Below are 25,059 nucleotides of genomic sequence, written 5' to 3'. Positions count from 1 at the left end.
AAACATTATAGAAAATATTTATTATATCATTCATGGCAGGAACAACATTTTCATGCACCCCCTTTGGTGCAGATGTTTTAAAAACTCACTGAAAGTGACAAAAATGTCAGCTTCCCAAAAACTGCTGTAAAAAATGTGATTTTTTCCCCCCTTCCATGTCAGATTAAAAAGAAACTCACTGAAGGTTTTATTGACAAAAAATGGCAGCTTCCCAAAAACTGCTGTCATGATGTCAGCAATTTTTTTGGCAATTTAAAAACAAAATAATAAAAAAATCCAGTCAAGGTCCTAATGACAAAAACTGACAACTTCCAAAAATTGTTTTAAAAATATGACGGCAACAACTGATTTTCCTGCATTAAAAAAAAATGACTCAAAACTGCTGTAATTTGTTATTTCGTCTGATTAATAACAATTTTTTTAACTCACAGTGCGAATGACAAAAAATGGCAGCTTCCCAAAAACTGCTGTCATGATGTCAGAAATGTTTTTGCCAATTTAAAAACAAAATAATTAAAATATCCAGTCAAGGTCCTAATGACAAAAACTGACAACTTCCAAAAATTGTTGTCAAAATATGACGGCGACAACTGATTTTACTGCATTTTTTTTAAAAATGACTAAAAACTGCTGTAATTTGTTATTTTGTCTGATTAATAACAATTTTTTTAACTCACAGTGCGAATGACAAAAAATGGCAGCTTCCCAAAAACTGCTGTCATGATGTCAGCAATGTTTTTGCCAATTTAAAAACAAAATAATTAAAATATCCAGTCAAGGTCCTAATGATAAAAAATGACAACTTCCAAAAATTGTTGTAAAAATATTATAAAAATATGACGGCGACAACTGATTTGCCTGCATTTTTTACAAAATGACTCAAAACTGCTGTAATTTGTTATTTTGTCTGATTAATAACACATTTTTTTTTAACTCACAGTGCAAATGACAAAAAATGGCAGCTTCCCAAAAACTGCTGTCATGATGTCAGCAATTTATTTGCCAATTTGAAAACAAAATAATTTAAAATATCCAGTCAAGGTCCTAATGACAAAAACTGACAACTTCCAAAAATTGTTGTAAAAATATTATAAAAATATGACGGCGACAACTGATTTTCCTGCATTTAAAAAAAAAAATGACTCAAAACTGCTGTAATTTGTTATTTCGTCTGATTAATAACAATTTTTTTAAACTCACAGTGCGAATGACAAAAAATGGCAGCTTCCCAAAAACTGCTGTCATGATGTCAGCAATGTTTTTGCCAATTTAAAAACAAAATAATTAAAATATCCAGTCAAGGTCCTAATGACAAAAACTGACAACTTCCAAAAATTGTTGTAAAAATATTATAAAAATATGACGGCGACAACTGATTTTCCTGCATTATGTTGGGAGATTTTTTTTAAATGACTCAAAACTGCTGTAATTTGTTATTTTGTCTGATTAATAACACCATTTTTTTTTTAACTCACAGTGCGAATGACAAAAACTGCTAGCTGCTCTTAAAGGGGTACTGCACTTATTGTGCTCGTCATTTACAATCCTTATGTGAAACATGAACACATAGTATTTCTTTCCCTTTTCTGTGCATTTTTACATGAGAAAAGGAGTTAATATGAGCCAACTAACAATGCACGTCATTGGGACACACCAGTCCCAACACCTTATTTCAACTTAGCTCCCTAAAAACTGCAGTAAAAATATCCAAATGATGGCAGCAACACTTGACTTTCATTCATTGTTTTCCCACTTCCTGTGTCTCAATACTTTTGTCCAAATATGGTGTTGGTCAGTAGTATGATACCATGGAAGAAATGAGTTAATTAGTGATATCGCTACCTGTCTGGGCTCGTTAGCGCCCATGAAAAAGGAATGTCCAATGAGGCCCTCCGTAACGCCGCCGCCGCCGCTGCTGCTGCAAGTGCCGGCGCCGCGGTCCGACGACTGCCCGCACGAGTCGCAGATGACCGTGCGGCTGCGTAGGTTGTACTCGTTCTCACCGCTGGTGCTGTGAGCACTCTGGGGGGGGGGGGGAGGTTAGGGAATGTTTGAGTTTCGTCATCGTCACTCACCATGTCGTCTTCATCTTCCTGGAAGAGGCTGCGGGTCACTTTCCTGGTTGCCATTTCCTGGTGGGGGGGGGGTAAAGACAAATTGTCATTGTTAAATATAGTGTGGCCCCAGGCGGGGGCGGCGGCGGCGGTGGTGTCCGACCTCTCCGCTGGCGTTGATGAGGGTGGTCTGCAGGAGGTCGCCGGTGCCCCACGAGTCCTGGCTCTTCCACACCAGGTCAGATGGGGGGGCATGGTTGCCGCCGCCAGAAGCGGCCCAAACCTGCGCAGATTTGGGAACAGTTGGGAACAGTTGTGCTTGTTTGGTCCCCGTCCCCGTCCCCCCCCCGTCCCCACAAGGAACGAAGACCGAGGATCACTTCTTTCAAATTGGGGTGTTGAATCGTGTTGATCTTACGGTGACGGTGGTTCCGGCTTTCAGGGTGAACTTGTGGGGGAACTTGAACACGATGGGGGCGCCGCTGCCCACCTGCCTCTTCAGCTGCCAGCCGGCCAGCGATTGGTCCTGAGTGCGAGAGCGGTCAGATCATGAAGGGCTTGGAAATATTTGGATTCCAGAAGAAGAATTCCAGGAGGAAGTCATCACCTCGTCGCTTTTGTTGCTGAGGCGGACAAACTTTCCGTCCAGGTCCACCTCGTCCACGGTGATGCGGCCGCTGGCCGAGGCGTGCTGGCTGATGCGCGTCTTGGTGACGGTGCCGCCCACCACGCTGGAGGTGTCGCTGTCGTTGTCGTTGAGGCGCCGCTTCTTGGCCACGCCCGAGGAGGTGCGGCTGCTGGAGGCGGTGGCCTGGACCAGACGGCTGTGGGAGGAGCCCGAGGTGCGGCTCACTGTCACCCTGGCCTGGGGGGGGCTGGGCGACAGGCGCAACCTGAGGGGGGAGGAGTTCAGGTCAGGAGCCAATCAGAATTCAGCTTTTTTCCCCACACACAGTCGCAAAAAAAAACAAAAACTATGTCAATTACATGAAAATTTAATCAAATGTAAAAAGTAAAAAAAACATAAATTACAACTTGAATTTTGTAAAATAAAATCTACACATTTTTGGTAAAATATTTCATTGAAATTGGCTGTTTTTTCTGTCAAAAATGTAACAAATACATAAGCTTTAAAAATCATAAAGATGAAAAAATGCAAATATATACATATATATAAAATTTATATAATTATATATTTAATTTATATTATTTATAATAATAATTTATATTATTATTAATTTATTATTAATTAATTATTATTAATTTCTATATTATATATTTTTAATAATTTCTGAAAATTAAAAAAGTAATAAAATATAATAAAAATGAAAAAATGCAAATATATACATATATATAAAATTTATATAATTATATATTTAATTTATATTATTTATAATAATAATTTATATTCTTATTCATTTATTATTAATTAATTATTATTAATTTCTATATTATATATTTTTAATAATTTTTGAAAATTAAAAAAGTAATAAAATATAATAAAAATGATTAGCACCATGGATCCCGCAATTACCATTCAGCATTTGTAGTCCTGCAAATTCAAACATTTGGAGTAAAATATATTTTGTATTTTTTTATATTTAATATAATTTAATATTATATTTCTATTTAATATTTTTTTAAAATATTTTTTTTATTTTTAATATTTAATTTTGATATTTTTAATTGGATATTTTGGTAATATAGGTGATACATGCATACAGCATACATGTCCAGCCCATGATTGGTACATGTGTACTGAAATCTTCCTCCAACTGGTGGAACCCAAGACCAGACCCCCCCCCCCCCATGTAAAAATGGCCCCCACTATTGAAAGCTTCCAGTCTCGTTTTAAAACTCACTTTTGTTCCTTTTTAACTTTTAACTCGGCATGAGTGGTATGGTACTTCTAATTGGTTTTGTTTATTTTAGTTTTATTGGATCTGTTTATTTTTCATTTATGCTTTTATTTTTTTTTTTCTTGTTTTTCCTAAATTACAACTTGAATTTTGTAAAATAAAATCTACACATTTTTGGTAAAATATTTCATTGAAATTGGCTGTTTTTTCTGTCAAAAATGTAACAAATATGTAAGCTTTAAAAATCATAAAGATGAAAAAATGCAAATATATACATATATATAAAATTTATATAATTATATATTTAATTTATATTATTTATAATAATAATTTATATTATTATTAATTAATTATTAATTAATTATTATTAATTTCTATATTATATATTTTTAATAATTTTTGAAAATTAAAAAAGTAATAAAATATAATAAAAATGATTAGCACCATGGATCCCGCAATTACCATTCAGCATTTGTAGTCCTGCAAATTCAAACATTTGGAGTAAAATATATTTTGTAATTTTTTATATTTTATATTATTTAATATTATATTTCTATTTAATATTTTAAAAAAATATTTTTTTAATTTTTAATATTTAATTTTAATATTTTTAATTGGATATTTTGGTAATATAGGTGATACATGCATACAGCATACATGTCCAGCCCATGATTGGTACATGTGTACTGAAATCTTCCTCCAACTGGTGGAACCCAAGACCAGACCCCCCCCCCCCCCCCCCCCCCCCCCCATGTAAAAATGGCCCCCACTATTGAAAGCTTCCAGTCTCGTTTTAAAACTCACTTTTGTTCCTTTTTAACTTTTAACTCGGCATGAGTGGTATGGTACTTCTAATTGGTTTTGTTTATTTTAGTTTTATTGGATCTGTTTATTTTTCATTTATGCTTTTATTATTTTTTTCTTGTTTTTCCTAAATTACAACTTGAATTTTGTAAAATAAAATCTACACATTTTTGGTAAAATATTTCATTGAAATTGGCTGTTTTTTCTGTCAAAAATGTAACAAATACGTAAGCTTTAAAAATCATAAAGATGAAAAAATGCAAATATATACATATATATAAAATTTATAAAATTATATATTTAATTTATATTATTTATAATAATAATTTCTATTATTATTAATTTATTATTAATTAATTATTATTAATTTCTATATTATATATTTTTAATAATTTTTGAAAATTAAAAAAGTAATAAAATATAATAAAAATGATTAGCACCATGGATCCCGCAATTACCATTCAGCATTTGTAGTCCTGCAAATTCAAACATTTGGAGTAAAATATATTTTGTATTTTTTTATATTTAATATAATTTAATATTATATTTCTATTTAATATTTTGTAAAAATATTTTTTTAATTTTTAATATTTAATTTTAATATTTTTAATTGGATATTTAGTGTGTTAATAAAATGTTCTATATGAATAAATGGGATTGCTGTAGAGTTATGGCCGCTGTATGCATCCCGTGAAGAGGAAAAGGTGGACCCTCACCTCTCTTCCTCGCCCTCCAGCAGCTTCCTGTAAGCGTTGATCTCCATGTCCAGCGTCAGCTTGATGTCCAGCAGCTCCTGGTACTCGTCCAACTGCCTCTGCAGACGAGCCCGCATGTCGGCCATGTCGCGCTCCTTCTCCTCCAGCCGCCGCCGCATCAGGTCGCGCTCCCTGCTCAGAGTCTCTTCCAGCTCGCGTACCTTGGCCTCGCTCAGGGACAGCTGAGAGAGGACCGACCATTAGACCTCCTGCGGGGGTGCGTGCGTGTGGGCGTGCATGTGGGCGTGTTCTGCACCTGTTTCTGCAGCTGGCTCAGCTGGCCCGACATGCCCTCCATGCGAACGCGCGTGTGCTGCAGCTCTTCATGGGCGGCGCCCACCAGGTGGTTGTTCCTGTCGGCTGACTGGCGAGCGTTCTCCAACTGAGCAGACAGGAAGTGGGTGTCAGTTAGCGCCCTTCACTCTCTCAATAATAATAAATAATAATAATACAAATACAATGTAATGGTTTTATTTCATTTGAACATGCATCAGATTCCAATTGAGTGCATCCCATAATCAGTTCACAGTTCCACATGTCCAAAAGGAGTAGGAAGAAGCAAAGCTTATTAAATCCTACCCCTCCATCTGGTACTTTTACAATCACTAACTGTTACATTTGTTCACTTCCTGCTTTCCTAATATACTTTAAGTTTTTTTCAATTTTCTTTTTAATTTTTTTGAAATATTTTTGAATTTTTTGAATATTTTTTTTATTTGTATTTTTTTTTGTTATATATTTTTATTTCCCTGCTAAAACGGTCTGTTCACAACAATTTGTTCACTTCCTGCTTTCCATTATTATTTTTTTTAAATAATGTACCTCATACCGAAGTAGGAGCCCTCAGATAAATATGTCGGAGCGTTTTGCTAATATTCCTACTCCTACATTTGTTCACTTCCTGCTTTCCTAATATAGTTTAAGTTTTTTTCAATTTTCTTTTAAATTTTTTTGGATTTTTTTTGAAATATTTTTGAAATTTTTTGAATATTTTTTTTATTTCTATTTTTTTTGTTATATATTTTTATTTCCCTGCTAAAACGGTCTGTTCACAAAAATTTGTTCACTTCCTGCTTTCCATAATTGTTTTTTTTAAATAATGTACCTCATACCGAAGTAGGAGCCTTCAGATAAATATGTCGGAGCGTTTTGCTAACATTCCTACTCCTACATTTGTTCACTTCCTGCTTTCCTAATATAGTTTAAGTTTTTTTCAATTTTCTTTTTAATTTTTTTGATTTTTTTGAAATTTTTTGAATATTTTTTTTATTTCTATTTTTTTTATATATTTTTATTTCCCTGCTAAAACGGTCTGTTCACAACAATTTGTTCACTTCCTGCTTTCCATAATAGTTTTTTTTTAAATAATGTACCTCATACCGAAGTAGGAGCCTTCAGATAAATATGTCGGAGCGTTTTGCTAACATTCCTACTCCTACATTTGTTCACTTCCTGCTTTCCTAATATAGTTTAAGGTTTTTTCAATTTTCTTTTTAATTTTTTTGAAATATTTTTGAAATTTTTTGAATATTTTTTTATTTCTATTTTTTTTGTTATATATTTTTATTTCCCTGCTAAAATGGTCTGTTCACAACAATTTGTTCACTTCCTGCTTTCCATAATAGTTTTTTTTTAAATAATGTACCTCATACCGAAGTAGGCGCCTTCAGATAAATATGTCGGAGCGTTTTGCTAACATTCCTACTCCTACATTTGTTCACTTCCTGCTTTCCTAATATAGTTTAAGGTTTTTTTCAATTTTCTTTTTAATTTTTTGGAATTTTTTTGAAATATTTTTGAAATTTTTTGAATATTTTTTTATTTCTTTTTTTTTGTTATATATTTTTATTTCCCTGCTAAAACGGTCGGTTCACAACAATTTGTTCACTTCCTGCTTTCCATAATAGTTTTTTTTAAAATAATGTACCTCATACCGAAGTAGGAGCCTTCAGATAAATATGTCGGAGCGTTTTGCTAATATTCCTACTCCTACATTTGTTCACTTCCTGCTTTCCTAAAATAGTTTAAGGTTTTTTCAATTTTCTTTTAATTTTTTGGGAATTTTTTTGAAATATTTTTGAAATTTTTTGAATATTTTTTTATTTCTATTTTTTTTGTTGTATATTTTTATTTCCCTGCTAAAATGGTCTGTTCACAACAATTTGTTCACTTCCTGCTTTCCATAATAGTTTTTTTTAAATAATGTACCTCATACCAAAGTAGGAGCCTTCAGATAAATATGTCGGAGCGTTTTGCTAACATTCCTACTCCTACATTTGTTCACTTCCTGCTTTCCTAATATAGTTTAAGGTTTTTTCAATTTTCTTTTTAATTTCTTTGGAATTTTTTTGAAATATTTTTGAATATTTTTTTTATTTCTATTTTTTTTGTTATATATTTTTATTTCCCTGCTAAAATGGTCTGTTCACAACAATTTGTTCACTTCCTGCTTTCCATAATAGTTTTTTTTTAAATAATGTACCTCATACCGAAGTAGGAGCCTTCAGATAAATATGTCGGAGCGTTTTGCTAACATTCCTACTCCTACATTTGTTCACTTCCTGCTTTCCTAATATAGTTTAAGGTTTTTTCAATTTTCTTTTTAATTTTTTGGGAATTTTTTTGAAATATTTTTGAAATTTTTTGAATATTTTTTTTATTTCTATTTTTTTTGTTATATATTTTTATTTCCCTGCTAAAACGGTCTGTTCACAACAATTTGTTCACTTCCTGCTTTCCATAATAGTTTTTTTTTTTAAATAATGTACCTCATACCGAAGTAGGAGCCTTCAGATAAATATGTCGGAGCGTTTTGCTAACATTCCTACTCCTACATTTGTTCACATCCTGCTTTCCTAATATAGTTTAAGGTTTTTTCAATTTTCTTTTTAATTTTTTTGAAATATTTTTGAATATTTTTTTATTTCTATTTTTTTTATTTTTTGTTATATATTTTTATTTCCCTGCTAAAACAGTCTGTTTTCATTTATTTCATGGTGATTGGTCACACTCCCAAAGTGCTTCCAAACTATGAACCATATAAGGAAATCCGCCTCTCTGTGACATCACAAAGGGGCAGTTTGACCCCGCCTTTTGAAAGCAAGCGTTTTGAGCCATCCCAAACTTCTTTCAGGGCTGACTTCCAAATGTGAAAACCTCGTTATGTGAAACTTTGTTATGGTTTAACACGAGAATACAACATTTTAACTACATTTATGGGTCAGAAAAGTGGAAAAAGCAATAATAGGCTCCCTTTAAAAACACCGATGCCATCACCACATGGAAAGAACCAGTACCTTGGAGTTGTAGGTCTTCTCCAGCTCCGCCTTGAAGAGGCCAACCTGCTCCTCGTGTTGCGCCCTCAGCTCGGCCAGCGCCTCCGCCAGCTTGCTCTCAAACTCCAGCTGTCGCCCGCTGTCCACCTCCACCATGCGGGACTCGTGGCGCCGCCTCGACTCGCGCAGTTCCTGCCGCGACAACACGGAGCCTTTGTCACATATGTTTGCACCTCTCTTGCAGATAAACAAGCTTAGAGCGCTAGCACTAGCGCTAGCATAGACGACCTGCCGAGTACAACTAGAAAGGCAGGGGTCAAAGGTGAAGCACCTCGTTGTATATGTTCTTCTGGAACTCCAGCTCCTCCTTCAGCGTCTGCAGGCGGTTCTCAGCGTCCACCCGCCTCAGCATCTCATCCTGAAGTTGCCTCTTGGCGTCCGCCTGAGCGAGATCCAACTAAGGGAAGCACAGGTTTGAGTCCAAGAAATGGGATTTTCTTCCATTTTTCAGTTGAAAAGAAATATTTGTCGATATACTGCATAAATTAAAAAAATTAATTAATAAATACATAATTTATAATAATATAATTATATATTATTATATTATTATAATAAAAAATTACAAAAGTTTTTTTTTTAAACCAAAAAAAAAAAAAAAAAAAAAAAAAAACCTTAAACTGTATTATGGAAAAGCAGGAAGTGAACAAATGTAACAGTTAGTGATTGTAAAAGTACGGTGCGGGACAAAAAAATTACATAATGTATTTATTTTTTTTAAAAACCAACAAAAAAAACCCAACAAAAAAACAAAACAAAACCATAAACTGTATTATGGAAAAGCAGGAAGTGAACAAATGTAACAGTTAGTGATTGTAAAAGTACGGTGCGGGACAAAAAATTACAAAATTTATTTTATTTTTTTTAAAAACCAACAAAAAAAAAACCCCAACAAAAAAAAAAACATAAACTGTATTATGGAAAAGCAGGAAGTGAACAAATGTAACAGTTAGTGATTGTAAAAGTACGGTGCGGGACAAAAAATTACAAAATGTATTTATTTTTTTTAAAAACCAACAAAAAAAACCCCGACAAAAAAAAACAAAACCTTAAACTGTATTATGGAAAGCAGGAAGTGAACAAATGTAATATTGACAGTTACTATGGTACCCATTATGTCATTGTATGGTCATATCACCTTGTACTTCGGTACGAGGTGCATTATTAAAAAAAAAAAAAAAAAAAAAAAAACTGTATTATGGAAAGCAGGAAGTGAACAAATGTAATATTGACAGTAATAAAATATAATACAATTATATATTATTATATATAATTATATATATTATAATATAATATAGAATAAATAATTTAATAAATAAATAATTTAAAAAAAATATATACATTTTAAATATACTAGGAGCCATGGGCTGCAAAGGTCCTTGTGCCAGACTTTGGACACTATTGGGATGACTATTGGGATTACTATTGGATGTGGTCAGTACCACATGACAGCCAGCAGGTGGCGCCCTGGCGCTGCTCTATCATTATCCGTTGACAAGCAACACGTCTTCCTTCACAATCAGCAGCCTTTTCTTCCATCTAATGTCAAGTTTTGGCGAACAAAAGAATCAAAACAATAATTACACACGTGGATTGCTTGCCAATCCAACGGCAACCCATAATTCTGCAGCCGTTTTCCGGGGTTGGCACACTCATTTCTGACACGTACCCCCTCCAACATGGCCGCCGCGCCTACAAGGAGGCCCGGGGGTGGATGTTTACCTTGGCTAGCTGAGCCTTGATCTCCTTCAGCTCCGCCTCCAGGGCCCGCTTCTCTCCCAGGGCCGTGCTGAGGGAGGCATCCTTGGAATTGAGCATCGCCTCCAGGTCTCGGAGGCGGGCCAGGGCCACATCCAGGTCGGACTCCTTCTTGCTGTTCCTGCGAGGACACAGGACGAAGATGTTGAGTTGAGTTCATGTTTTTTGTCAAGTATAAACAACAAGCAGCTGTTTAGTGGTTGAATATAATAAGACAAAAATATGCATTTATGTATTTTTTGCCTGAATAAAAGCATAAAATTATAAAATGAAAATGAAACATAATACAAAAGAAGGCGCTGTGAAATACATGCTATGTATTCTACACTGGCCATCGGGTATCGGTAATGTAATTAATAAGAATAGCCACCACAGGAAGTACTGTACAAAACGGAGTACTAAAACAATAAAGGACTATTCTATTCTAGAATAAGGAACTCTTCCAATGCTAACACGTGTGAGTCCATATTATGCCTTATTCTCCACCATATTACGTAATAAAAGGTGTAAAGGTGACTATAGGGGTGTTATTTCATGTTTAGAGGGCTCTCAAATACAAATCAATTATTTGGTGTGTTTTGAATCATTCATGATTGTATTTCTTATACAGTATGTATATATGATATACTATGTCCAGGCTTTACTTTTGGCTTCCACGCCACTACCCTCATTTCAACGTATTCATTAATCAAACAAAAACACGCAGAGCTTATGTAAATGAAAGACAATGGAGCCCAGGGAAAGTGTCAATGCCGCGCAATTAGCCATTAATACGCAGTAAGAGCCCAGTAAGCTCCATCTCCCGGGTCTTCATTGAGGAGGAATTCATGTTGTGTGACGATGAACTAGTGGCAGCTCCCTCCAATTGGACGCATGCGGAAAAAAATAACAAAAAATGTGATATGTATAGCACATCTTGAACCAGTCATGATATGCTATATATATATATATATATATATATCACTATATTGACACTTACTATGGTACACATTATGCCATTGGATGCTCATATCACCTCCTACTTCAGTACGAGGTACATCATTAAAAAAAAAAAACAAAAAAAAAAAACATAAACTGTATTATGGAAAAGCAGGAAGTGAACAAATGTAACAGTTAGTGATTGTAAAAGTACGGTGCGGGACAATAAATTACAAAATTTATTTATTTTTTTAAAAAAACAACAAAAAAAAACCAAAACCTTAAACTGTATTATGGAAAAGCAGGAAGTGAACAAATGTAACAGTTAGTGATTGTAAAAGTACGATGCGGGACAAAAAATTACAAAATGTATTTATTTTTTTTAAAAACCAACAAAAAAACCCCAACAAAAACAAAACAAAACCATAAACTGTATTATGGAAAAGCAGGAAGTGAACAAATGTAACATTGACAGTTACTATGGTACCCATTATGTCATTGTATGGTCATATCACCTTGTACTTTGGTACGAGGTGCATTATTAAAAAAAAACATACCCCCCCCCCCAAAAAAAAACCTTAAACTGTATTATGGAAAGCAGGAAGTGAACAAATGTAATACTGACAGTTACTATGGTACCCATTATGTCATTGTATGGTCATATCACCTTGTACTTTGGTACGAGGTGCATTATTAAAAAAAAACATACCCCCCCCAAAAAAACCTTAAACTGCATTATGGAAAGCAGGAAGTGAACAAATGTAATATTGACAGTTACTATGGTACCCATTATGTCATTGTATGGTCATATCACCTTGTACTTCGGTACGAGGTGCATTATTAAAAAAAACATAACCCCCCCCCCAAAAAAAAAACAAAAACCCTTAAACTGTATTATGGAAAGCAGGAAGTGAACAAATGTAATATTGACACTTACTATGGTACCCATTATGTCATTGTATGGTCATATCACCTTGTACTTCGGTATGAGGTGCATTATTAAAAAAAAACAAACTGTATTATGGAAAGCAGGAAGTGAACAAATGTTAGTTAGTGATTGTAAAAGTACCAGATGGAGGGGTAGGATTTAATAAGCTTTGCTTCTTCCTACTCCTTTTGGACATGTGGAACTGGGAACTGATTATGGGATGCACTCAATTGGAATCTGATGCATGTTCAAATGAAATAAAACCAATACCATTACCAAAAAAAAAAAAGAAGCCTCCTCAGCAGAAGCAAAGAAGAAGATGGTGAAGAAGATCATGAAGAGCCAAGACAGAAACGAGATGCCGGTGATTCTATTAGCTCCGAGAGGGAAGAGCGTCATTATGTCTTATGAGGGACATCTGCTGGTGTGATGGTTTTTTTAATGTGGCAAAGATACAAGTCAATATGGATCTTATGGACGCCTGCATGCAATATGCAGCACGCGGAAGCTGGCCTTTGCAGAGCTTCTGAACTGCCTACACTCAAAAGTGTGGGGCTCCGGGGGGAAACCGGATAGGAAAATTACGGAAAAGAATCCAAAAGTGATGCATTACAGATGTAAAAAAAACAGTGCCAGCATGGAAAAGTCGCCTCTGGGGAGCAAAGAAGCCAAAGACTCAATCCGAGCAAATGGAACATTATGTGCAGTCGGTTTGTTACACAAGTAAAAATACAAATACAACATGGAACGCCAATTTCACGATAAAGACTCAACATAGTGTCTTGTCTTCATAGTAAAATTAAGAGATGCACGTCTTGTGCTGGAAGACACAGCCAACCTGAGGAATAGCACAGCATAAGCTAATATGCACAATGTGAAATCAAATATGTATTAAAACCTCAAAATACGTCAAGATACTGCAACTATTACATGTTGCATGTATATGAAACGATAAAATGCCGTTAAAGTTTTTTTTTAGAGGGCTTTGTCGTCAAAATAGGTGTCTCCCGGGGTATTGTTAGCTAGCTCATATTAAATTTGAAAGTTGAAATCATCAAGCTACAGTTTGGAAACAGGAAATGATGAAGTGACTCGCAACGTATTTCACCGCCTTTTTGTCCTGGCACCGTTCCGCTGTACTGTAGCGGTTTTGTATCCTTGTTAAAACATGTTGCTGCACTACTCCCCCTTCATACCGAAACCAATTTTATCGTCATTTTTTTGTCATGTTTCAACTTCATACGACAAAAATGACATCTTATCCTGATCATATAGCAAGTTTATTCTTGTAAAACTGCAACTTTTTCTTGCAAAAATATAATATTAAATATCTTTTCTCTATTTTGACTTTATTCTTATAGTCGTTTTTCCATTTCTGTTTTTTTTTTCTATTTTCGACAATGTTCTTGTAAACTTTCTTTGGGTAATTATGACCTTATTCCCATAATATTTTGACTTTGTTAGCATTTTTGCTGTTATTGTGTTTTTTTGGCAGTGTTCTTCTTAAATTATATTTTTTTAAAACAGCACTAGGCTGCAAATAGGACACCCGTGGGTTAGGCCAGGGGTGGGCAAACTTTTTGACTGGGGGGGGGGGGGGGGCAGACTATATATTTTACACGTAACAGTCCACCTAGTATTATTGTATCTGTAAAAGTGTCATGCAATCTGCTATTATTATTTACTATTTTATATTTATATTTAAATATTTTATATTTAAATATTTTTATTTAAATATTTTTATTTAAATATTTTTATTTAAATATTTTATATTTAAATATTTTTATTTAAATATTTTATATTTATATATTTTATATTTAAAAATATACACTTTAAATATTTTATATTTAAATATTTTAAAATTTATTATTATTATTATTATTATTATTATTATTATTATTATTATTATTATTATTATTATTATCATCATTATGCTTGTGTCCCTTTTTTCAGGAGCACTTTGTCAACAACAGATCAGATCAAACAACAAAATTGATAAAACCATCAAAAGGTTGGCTCAAGCCATGAAGCCAGTTCGTATGTTGAGTTTAAATGAAATACTTAAACGGACGGGCCGTATTCAAACACTTGGCGGGCCGAATGTGGCCCCCGGGCCGTAGTTTGCCCACCCCTGGGTTAGGCCCTCGACCAGCCATCATCAAAAGGCAGACCTCGGTCCAGATAAGAGCTAAGATGTTCATCTCCACGTACTATTAACACGACTTGTGTTATTTTAAGCTTGAAAAATGACATACGGTGGCTTTAAATTGTCAATTTCCCCACTGAGGGACGCATAAAGATACGTAATAATTTCCAGAGCAGATGTTTGCAACCGACAAACACATAAAGTGTACCCGTATCCGTTGGTTGTTAAAGGTTTTTGCTCAGCAGGAGCTAATAAGCCGCACCAAGAAGTCAAACGGTTCAAAGTAGCTACACTTAAAATTACAAGCCTCAAAAACATCCATTTTTTTTAGCACTCAAAATTCTTGTGTCAAGCAGCAATCAGCATCAAGATGCCTGCAAGGCTCAAGACTGGGTAAAATGACACCTGGCGCCGGCAGTAAAGTCCAGCGCTCGGCTGCTGCTGCTGGAACATCAGCACAGCAATGGCTGTCGTTAATATTATATGGCTTGGGAGATGAGTACGCACACACACTAACGTGTTTACAACCTGCGCTTGATTGTGTATTTGTTGGTGGAATATTAGCAAAACGCTCTGACATATTTATCTGAAGGCTCGTACTTCGAGGTACATTATTTTTAAAAAAAAACTGAAAAAAAAATTACAAAATGTATTTTTTTTAAAAACCAACAAAAAAAACCCCAACAAAAAAAAAACCAAAACCATAAACTGTATTATGGAAAAGCAGGAAGTGTACAAATGTTACAGTTAGTGATTGTAAAAGTACGGTGCGGGACAAAAAAATACAAAATTTTTTTTTTTTTTTTAAAAACAACAAAAAAAACTCCAACAAAAAAAAACAAAACCATAAACTGTATTATGGAAAAGCAGGAAGTGAACAAATGTAACAGTTAGTGATTGTAAAAGTACGGTGCGGGACAAAAAATTACAAAATGTATTTATTTTTTTTAAAAACCAACAAAAAAAACCCCAACAAAAAAAAACAAAACCTTAAACTGTATTATGGAAAGCAGGAAGTGAACAAATGTAATATTGACAGTTACTATGGTACCCATTATGTCATTGTATGGTCATATCACCTTGTACTTCGGTACGAGGTGCATTATTAAAAAAAAACATACCCCCCCCCCCCAAAAAAAACAACCTTAAACTGTATTATGGAAAGCAGGAAGTGAACAAATGTAACAGTTAGTGATTGTAAAAGTACCAAATGGAGGGGTAGGATTTAATAAGCTTTGCTTCTTCCTACTCCTTTTTGGACATGCCACCACGCTAAAGAAAGAAGACTACGACAGCCATAGAACAGGAAACGGAACTTCTTTTTACACTTGATAATGTCACATAAAACACTCACTTGGGGCTGGGACGACGTGTCGACGTCATCGATGACATCGACACAAAAAATACGTCCACACAAGAACTGCATGTCGATGCGTTTTGATGTCGATGCATGTCGATGCACTCAGAATTAGTGGTGGGCAAAACCAGGATCATTACGCTTCATTCAGTAAAAAGAGTCGTTCATTTCGGTCAATTGGTCGTTAGGCTGTGATGTCGCTGTGTGCATAGACCCGGTCGGTTGTGTCGAGTCAGTCCGTTCACTCATGTTCGTTACAACAGCTCTATGAACAAACCGGCCGGCGCACTGAACGGGTATTTTATGGGTATGGAGGACCAAAACTGCCAAAATAATAAATAAATAAATAAAAGTGAAAATAAAAACAAAAATGAAAAAAAAAAATAAAAAAATTAAATACACAAAAATAAATATAAATGGAAATAAAAACAAAAATAAAAAAATATATACATAAATAAATAAATAAAAGCAAAAATAAATACAAAAATAAAAAACAAGATTCAAAAATTAAAAATAAATACAAAAATAAATGTAGAAATAAATACAAAAATAAATATATAAATAGAATTACATATCAATAAATAAATAAAAGCACTCTGCTCTCATATGTATTTATTTCATGCAGCAGACAATGTCAGCTTGAAATGCAGAAGGAAAAACTATTCAAATGAGGGGGCGGTCCTAAGTGTGTCTTGGGTTGAACTGTTCGCCTATTGGTTGATCGACATGTGAGTGCGAAAAAGCTCCGTCGGGGAGGAGAGAGATCAGGCTCCAATAAGGCTTCCACCCGGAAAAGCAGGTAATCCGGGGAAGCATTATCCGAAATATCTGCTAGCAAACGGAGATCCCTGAAGATTGCAGCCATATTTACCGCCATTGAGAGTGGTGTGGTGACTTCCTCTTGCTGTGGCCGTTTGCAGGCATACCTAGTCGATTTTCGCACTCACATGTCGATCAACCAATAGGCGAACAGTTCAACCCAAGACACACTTAGGACCGCCCCCTCATTTGAATAGTTTTTCCTTCTGCATTTCAAGCTGACATTGTCTGCAGCATGAAATAAATACATATGAGAGCATATGAGAGATCCCGAAAGAGGAGTGTGTAAAAGTGATTGACAACTTTGTCAGACGAGTACAGGTTTGCTTGCAACGGAATGGTGGACATTTGGAACACATCTTGGGAAAGCCATAAATGGACTAAAAATGGACAGAAATAGCTGAAACTCTGGTGAATGGTCTTCCATAAACTGAATAATGTGTGGTTGGAATTTGAAATAAATAAAGTCACAATTGAAATTTTCATGGGTACGCATCTTTTTGGGTCACCCTGTAAATAGTCCGTGACACCACAGGACACACACTTACACACAGTGTATGTAGGAAATATGCATATGCAGATGATTATGAAACTGATGTTACATCAGTCAAAGAGGTTACAGGAAATCATGGAAATCCAAATGATCTGTTCCAGGGACAAACTGTGGCCTTTAGTAACTGTACAGTGAGTGTAGGGTTGGGTTATTAGTTTATTATTATTATTATTATTATTGCCCTGTGATTGGCTGGCGACCAGTCCAGGGTGTACCCCGCCTCTCGCCCGAAGACAGCTGGGATAGGCTCCAGCACCCCCCGCGACCCTCGTGAGGAAAAAGCGGTAGAAAATGAATGAATGAATGAATTATTATTATTTATGTAATCCATTCATCTAGAACAGAGGTGGGCAAACTACGGCCCGGGGGCCACATCCGGCCCGCCAAGTGTTAAAATACGGCCCGCATGTTCTTTCCAAAATATTTCGTTGAAACTTAACATACAACCTGGCATCCATCATGGCTTGAGCCAACTTTTTGATGGTTTCGGTAGCTTTTTTATTCATTCATTTTCTAATCGCTTATCCTCACGAGGGTCGCGGCGGGTGCTGGAGCCTATCCCAGCTGAGTCGCCAATTAACCTAGCATGTTTTTGGAATGTGGGAGGAAACCGGAGTACCCGGAGAAGTGTGTGTGTGTGTGTGTGTGTGTGTGTGTTCCTGCAGGCAAGACAGCCTGTTTATATCATCTAGTCTGATTTGTGTAATGAGAGGGCCTCTGCATAAATAACTTGGAACTCCATGTTTACATCCTGCACCACTGATGTCAGCTCAATGCATGTGTGTGTGTGTGTGTGTGTGTGTGTATCACTCAGCAGTTCTTCCTAAGAACCATACATCTGCAGGAATAATGAGAGGCTTTATCATCCATATGTTTATTTTTGCTTTGCTGTACAACTGTACTATAATGCCAGCTGTTCCTAATATTCTGGTAACCAAATACTGTGTTCCTGGCAGCTATGAGACAGTTAGATTGAGAGGGTGAGGGGGTGCATTGTGGTGGGAGAGTGAAAAAGAAAGAGGGGAAAGAATAAAGAAATGCGAAGAGAAGGAGAAAGAGAAGGAGAAGGAGGAGGAGGAGGAGGAGGAATGTGTTGGCTCGCCTCCCGGCCTCAGCGATGACTCACAACTATCTTTGTCCACCAAGCCAACCACAAATGAAGCTCACCAAAAAAAAAAAAAAACCCAAAAAAGACGCCCCTTCAAGGTTTGCTATGCCGTTGCCAGGACGACGGGCCTGCGAGGAAGACGAGGAACGTCTCAGATGAAATGATGACAACTGGAAATGCTGCTAACGCTCTTTGACCTTCAACCATCGACCTACATGGACACGTTTAAACCAGCGGTCCAAATTTGCTTTTTTAATTTTTTTTATTTTTTATTTATTTTTTTTATTTTTTATTTATTTTTTTAATTTTTTATAAAATATCAACTAATTTTTAAAAAATACAGCAAAAGACAATAAACCTAAATTTATTAAAATTGGGTTGTTAACACGATTTTTTTGTTTTGTTTCTCAAACTATGACAACTTTAGAAAATATTTTCTTTCTTTAACATTTCAATGTCATTCAATATTTTTTATTTTAATAATTATGTTTTTTCCTAATAATACTATGCCTTTATCTTTATAAAATGACAACTTTTTTCTTGTCATATTATGACTGATTCTCCTAATATTTCAGCTTAATATTCACTGCTGTTTTTTTCCTTTGTTGTTTTTGTTTTCTTGTTTAATTGTATTTTTATGTGCCATGGACCAATAAAAAATTACGGGCATACATACATAAATATTTTATCCAGCAAGTATTCTTACATTGTTCTTCATCTACTTTATCTTGACTTTGTATATTATTTATGTTAAATTGTCTCATGTAGAATACGGAGTACACATATTAGTTACAAAATACAGAATTATACTGTATAAAGTGTATTTCAATACCATATTTTCTGGACTGTAAGTTACACTTTTGTTCATGGTTTGACTGGTCCTGCGACGTACGTATACTACGGAGCAATCCATCATGAGAGTCAGAGACATGCTGGAGCCTATCCCAGCTGTCTTAAGGCGACAGATGGGGTCCACCCTGGACTGGTGGCCAGCCAATCACAGGGCACATATAGACAAACAACCATTCACACTCACATTTATACCTATGGACGATTTGGAGTGGCTAATTAACAGGCATGTTTTTGGCCAATTAACCTACCTAGCATGTTTTTGGCTAATTAACCTAGCATGTTTTTGGCTAATTAACCTAGCATGTTTTTGGCTAATTAACCTAGCATGCTTTTGGCCAATTAACCTACCTAGCATGTTTTTGGCTAATTAACCTAGCATGTTTTTGGCTAATTAACCTAGCATGCTTTTGGCCAATTAACCTACCTAGCATGTTTTTGGCTAATTAACCGAGCATGTTTTTGGCTAATTAACCTAGCATGTTTTTGGCTAATTAACCTAGCATGTTTTTGGCTAATTAACCTAGCATGCTTTTGGCCAATTAACCTACCTAGCATGTTTTTGGCTAATTAACCTAGCATGTTTTTGGCTAATTAACCTAGCATGCTTTTGGCCAATTAACCTACCTAGCATGTTTTTGGCTAATTAACCGAGCATGTTTTTGGCTAATTAACCTAGCATGTTTTTAGCTAATTAACCTAGCATGTTTTTGGCCAATTAACCTACCTAGCATGTTTTTGGCTAATTAACCTAGCATGCTTTTGGCCAATTAACCTACCTAGCATGTTTTTGGCTAATTAACCTAGCATGTTTTTGGCTAATTAACCTAGCATGTTTTTGGCTAATTAACCTAGCATGTTTTTGGCTAATTAACCTAGCATGCTTTTGGCCAATTAACCTACCTAGCATGTTTTTGGCTAATTAACCTAGCATGGTTTTGGCTAATTAACCTAGCATGGTTTTGGCTAATTAACCTAGCATGTGTTTGTAATGTGGGAGGAAACCGGAGTACCCGGAGAAAACCCACGCATGCAAACTCCACACAGAGATGCCCGGGAGGGGAATCGAACCCGGGTCTTATAAAACTTTTTCCCCCCAAATAAATAATGAATATATTACATATGTACACATATACTCGTATATATGTATACATATGTATACACACCATACAATACAATAATATTTAACTTTAGAAACATGTAGTGCCTGAAGTCAGCTGGGATAGGCTCCAGCATAGCCCTGTGCCCCTATTGAGGCAAAGCGGCATAGAAGATGGATGGATGGATCCATGTGTATTACCTTTTATTCATGTTATTTTCCGATCGCTGATTAACACTAGAATTAAATGAGGGTGTGGGGGGGGGGGTGGTCCTCTTACATGGTCCCACATGGCATAAATGGGCGTATTTATTCCAAATGAATGAAAAGCGGCCAGCCTCTATTAGAGTGGTACAATAGTAAGTTATGGAACTGAACGGGGGCCATTTGGTGACGGGATTGGACCATTTGCTACAAATCACCAAGCACCACCACATGCCTGGACAGCTGGGACCAGACCACCACAGACCGGGTCTTGTTAGCACCCTTTAGTCCCCAGCAGCTGCCCTGCGGGGCTGCTCGCACCAACAAGGAAGTGGGCTTTGTTAGCAGCTATTCAACACACACACACACACACACACACACACATGTGGGAAGCACGTGTGTACATGTGTGGGTGGGATTTTCCAATGAGTCACCATCCAAACGGGACAAAACAAAGGCTTTTCTAAATTGTTTATACACTCTCTAGACCAGGGGTGGGCAAACTACGGCCCGGGGGCCACATGCGGCCCGCCAAGTGCCTGTTCTTTCCAAAGTATTTCATTTAAAGTCAACATACAACCTGGCATCATGACTTGATCAATTTCGTTATTTGATGTGGTCTGTTCTGCACATTTTTAAAAATTAGAATAACTTGTAAGAAATATATTTTAATAATACTGTATATCATCAGTTAGGGAAGATTTACAGATCTGATCATTGCATGATAATAATAATAATAATAATAATACAAAATTCCAAATAATGAAGGGTATACAAATACAAGAAGAATGAATACATAAAAAAAAACACCTCCGAGTAAAAACATCCTTGTGGTCTATGAAGTAAGCGTAACAACTCACTAAAAATGAGACACTTATGAATATGAATACAACGTGCATGTCGGTAAAATGATCCTGAGTGTGACGATCAAATCCTTTCACACACACTCATCATTCCGGGAAGGAAACAAGGAGTGCCGTTTGTGTTTGCTAAACAAAAGCAGCGAGGAATATTGTGAGGATCTGCAGCGACGGCGACAGCGAGCTCCCTCGTCAGGCTGCCAGACTTTCAGAGGACATCTCGCCACGCAGGTTTGCCAACGCTGATATTTTACCGAGTTTTACACGCCCATCTGGGCAGGAGCACCATAAATCCTACCCCTCCATCTGGTACTTTTACAATCACTAACTGTTACATTTGTTCACTTCCTGCTTTCCATAATACAGTTTATGTTTTTTTTTTAATAATGCACCTCATACCGAAGTACAAGGTGATATGACCATACAATGACATAATGGGTACCATAGTAACTGTCAATATTACATTTGTTCACTTCCTGCTTTCCATAATACAGTTTAAGGTTGTTTTTTTGGGGGGGGGGTTATGTTTTTTTTTAATAATGCACCTCGTACCAAAGTACAAGGTGATATGACCATACAATGACATAATGGGTATCATAGTAACTGTCAATATTACATTTGTTCACTTCCTGCTTTCCATAATACAGTTTAAGGTTTTTTTTTGGGGGGGGGTATGTTTTTTTTTAATAATGCACCTCGTACTGAAGTACAAGGTGATATGACCATACAATGACATAATGGGTACCATAGTAACTGTCAATATTACATTTGTTCACTTCCTGCTTTCCATAATACAGTTTAAGGTTGTTTTTTTTGGGGGGGGGTATGTTTTTTTTTAATAATGCACCTCGTACCGAAGTAGAAGGTGATATGACCATACAATGACATAATGGGTATCATAGTAACTGTCAATATTACATTTGTTCACTTCCTGCTTTCCATAATACAGTTTAAGGTTGTTTTTTTGGGGGGGGGGTTATGTTTTTTTTTAATAATGCACCTCGTACCAAAGTACAAGGTGATATGACCATACAATGACATAATGGGTATCATAGTAACTGTCAATATTACATTTGTTCACTTCCTGCTTTCCATAATACAGTTTAAGGTTTTTTTTTTTTTTTGGGGGGGGGGGGGTTTAATAATGCACCTCGTACCGAAGTACAAGGTGATATGACCATACAATGGCATAATGGGTACCATAGTAACTGTCAATATTACATTTGTTCACTTCCTGCTTTCCATAATACAGTTTAAGGTTGTTTTTTTGGGGGGGGGGTTATGTTTTTTTTTAATAATGCACCTCGTACCAAAGTACAAGGTGATATGACCATACAATGACATAATGGGTACCATAGTAACTGTCAATATTACATTTGTTCACTTCCTGCTTTCCATAATACAGTTTAAGGTTTTTTTTGGGGGGTGGGGGTATGTTTTTTTTTAATAATGCACCTCGTACCGAAGTACAAGGTGATATGACCATACAATGACATAATGGGTACCATAGTAACTGTCAATATTACATTTGTTCACTTCCTGCTTTCCATAATACAGTTTAAGGTTGTTTTTTTTGGGGGGGGGGTTATGTTTTTTTTTAATAATGCACCTCGTACCAAAGTACAAGGTGATATGACCATACAATGACATAATGGGTACCATAGTAACTGTCAATATTACATTTGTTCACTTCCTGCTTTCCATAATACAGTTTAAGGTTGTTTTTTTGGGGGGGGTTATGTTTTTTTTTAATAATGCACCTCGTACCAAAGTACAAGGTGATATGACCATACAATGACATAATGGGTATCATAGTAACTGTCAATATTACATTTGTTCACTTCCTGCTTTCCATAATACAGTTTAAGGTTTTTTTGGGGGGGGGTATGTTTTTTTTAATAATGCACCTCGTACTGAAGTACAAGGTGATATGACCATACAATGACATAATGGGTACCATAGTAACTGTCAATATTACATTTGTTCACTTCCTGCTTTCCATAATACAGTTTAAGGTTTTTTTTTTGGGGGGGGGGTTATGTTTTTTTTTAATAATGCACCTCGTACCGAAGTACAAGGTGATATGACCATACAATGACATAATGGGTACCATAGTAACTGTCAATATTACATTTGTTCACTTCCTGCTTTCCATAATACAGTTTAAGGTTGTTTTTTTTGGGGGGGGTTATGTTTTTTTTTAATAATGCACCTCGTACCAAAGTACAAGGTGATATGACCATACAATGACATAATGGGTATCATAGTAACTGTCAATATTACATTTGTTCACTTCCTGCTTTCCATAATACAGTTTAAGGTTTTTTTGGGGGGGGGTATGTTTTTTTTTAATAATGCACCTCGTACTGAAGTACAAGGTGATATGACCATACAATGACATAATGGGTACCATAGTAACTGTCAATATTACATTTGTTCACTTCCTGCTTTCCATAATACAGTTTAAGGTTGGTTTTTTGGGGGGGGGGTTATGTTTTTTTTTTAATAATGCACCTCGTACCGAAGTACAAGGTGATATGACCATACAATGACATAATGGGTACCATAGTAACTGTCAATATTACATTTGTTCACTTCCTGCTTTCCATAATACAGTTTAAGGTTTTTTTTGGGGGGGGGTATGTTTTTTTTTAATAATGCACCTCGTACCGAAGTACAAGGTGATATGACCATACAATGACATAATGGGTACCATAGTAACTGTCAATATTACATTTGTTCACTTCCTGCTTTCCATAATACAGTTTAAGGTTGTTTTTTTTGGGGGGGGGGGTATGTTTTTTTTTAATAATGCACCTCGTACCGAAGTAGAAGGTGATATGACCATACAATGACATAATGGGTACCATAGTAACTGTCAATATTACATTTGTTCACTTCCTGCTTTCCATAATACAGTTTAAGGGTTTTTTTTTTTTTTTTTGGGGGGGGGGGGGGGTTATGTTTTTTTTTTAATAATGCACCTCGTACCGAAGTACAAGGTGATATGACCATAAAATGACATAATGGGTACCATAGTAACTGTCAATATTACATTTGTTCACTTCCTGCTTTCCATAATACAGTTTAAGGTTTTGTTTTTTTGTTGGTTTTTTTTTGTTGGTTTTTTTTTTAATTAAATTTTGTAATTTTTTGTCCCATACCGAAGTAGGAGGTGATATGAGCATCCAATTGTGACAAAAAAACAACTACATTTCAAAATCGAAATCATTCTTCTTTAACATAAAACACCATAACACAGAAAATGTTCAATTAAACATTCGTAAATATATTTAAATACATCATATAAAATATAAAATAGTCAATGTTAACAATGTTTACAATTTATCAATTTATTCCCACTATCATATTTATTTTAGTTTAATCAGATACATTTGAGAAAAGTGATCTTCCACATTGTATTAAAATAAAATGTAATTTTTCAAAATATATTTTCAAAAATTAATACTCTTCTTTCCCTGACGCACACACACACAAAGATAGAGAAAAATTGCCAAAATATTCATTCATTCATTTTCTACCACTTATCTTCACGAGTGCTTCGGGAGTGCTGGAGCCTATCCTATCCACATATAGACAAACTCCACACAGATATGGTGCCAAAATATTATTTTCTATTCATATTTGTTTTGAAA

At 35.5% G+C, this 25,059-nt stretch overlaps 1 protein-coding gene across 2 annotated transcripts in view; it reads right to left on the bottom strand.

The window, feature by feature from the left end:
- lmna (lamin A) overlaps window positions 1–25,059 on the bottom strand; it is a 49,505-nt gene that overhangs the window by 1,194 nt on the left and 23,252 nt on the right. For both annotated transcript variants that reach the window (XM_058053628.1, XM_058053627.1), the window contains exons 3-12: window positions 10,527–10,683; window positions 9,079–9,204; window positions 8,769–8,939; window positions 5,729–5,854; window positions 5,434–5,654; window positions 2,662–2,947; window positions 2,473–2,580; window positions 2,218–2,337; window positions 2,076–2,132; window positions 1,843–2,022 (exon numbers count right to left, since the gene is read on the bottom strand). In XM_058053628.1, the coding sequence (XP_057909611.1) occupies window positions 1,843–2,022; window positions 2,076–2,132; window positions 2,218–2,337; window positions 2,473–2,580; window positions 2,662–2,947; window positions 5,434–5,654; window positions 5,729–5,854; window positions 8,769–8,939; window positions 9,079–9,204; window positions 10,527–10,683 (1,552 nt within the window). The remainder of the gene's footprint in view (window positions 1–1,842; window positions 2,023–2,075; window positions 2,133–2,217; window positions 2,338–2,472; window positions 2,581–2,661; window positions 2,948–5,433; window positions 5,655–5,728; window positions 5,855–8,768; window positions 8,940–9,078; window positions 9,205–10,526; window positions 10,684–25,059) is intronic.

The sequence above is a fragment of the Doryrhamphus excisus genome, chromosome 17 (genome assembly GCF_030265055.1).
Source record: "Doryrhamphus excisus isolate RoL2022-K1 chromosome 17, RoL_Dexc_1.0, whole genome shotgun sequence".
NCBI lineage: Eukaryota > Metazoa > Chordata > Actinopteri > Syngnathiformes > Syngnathidae > Doryrhamphus > Doryrhamphus excisus.
This window is presented reverse-complemented; position numbering and strand designations above follow the sequence as displayed.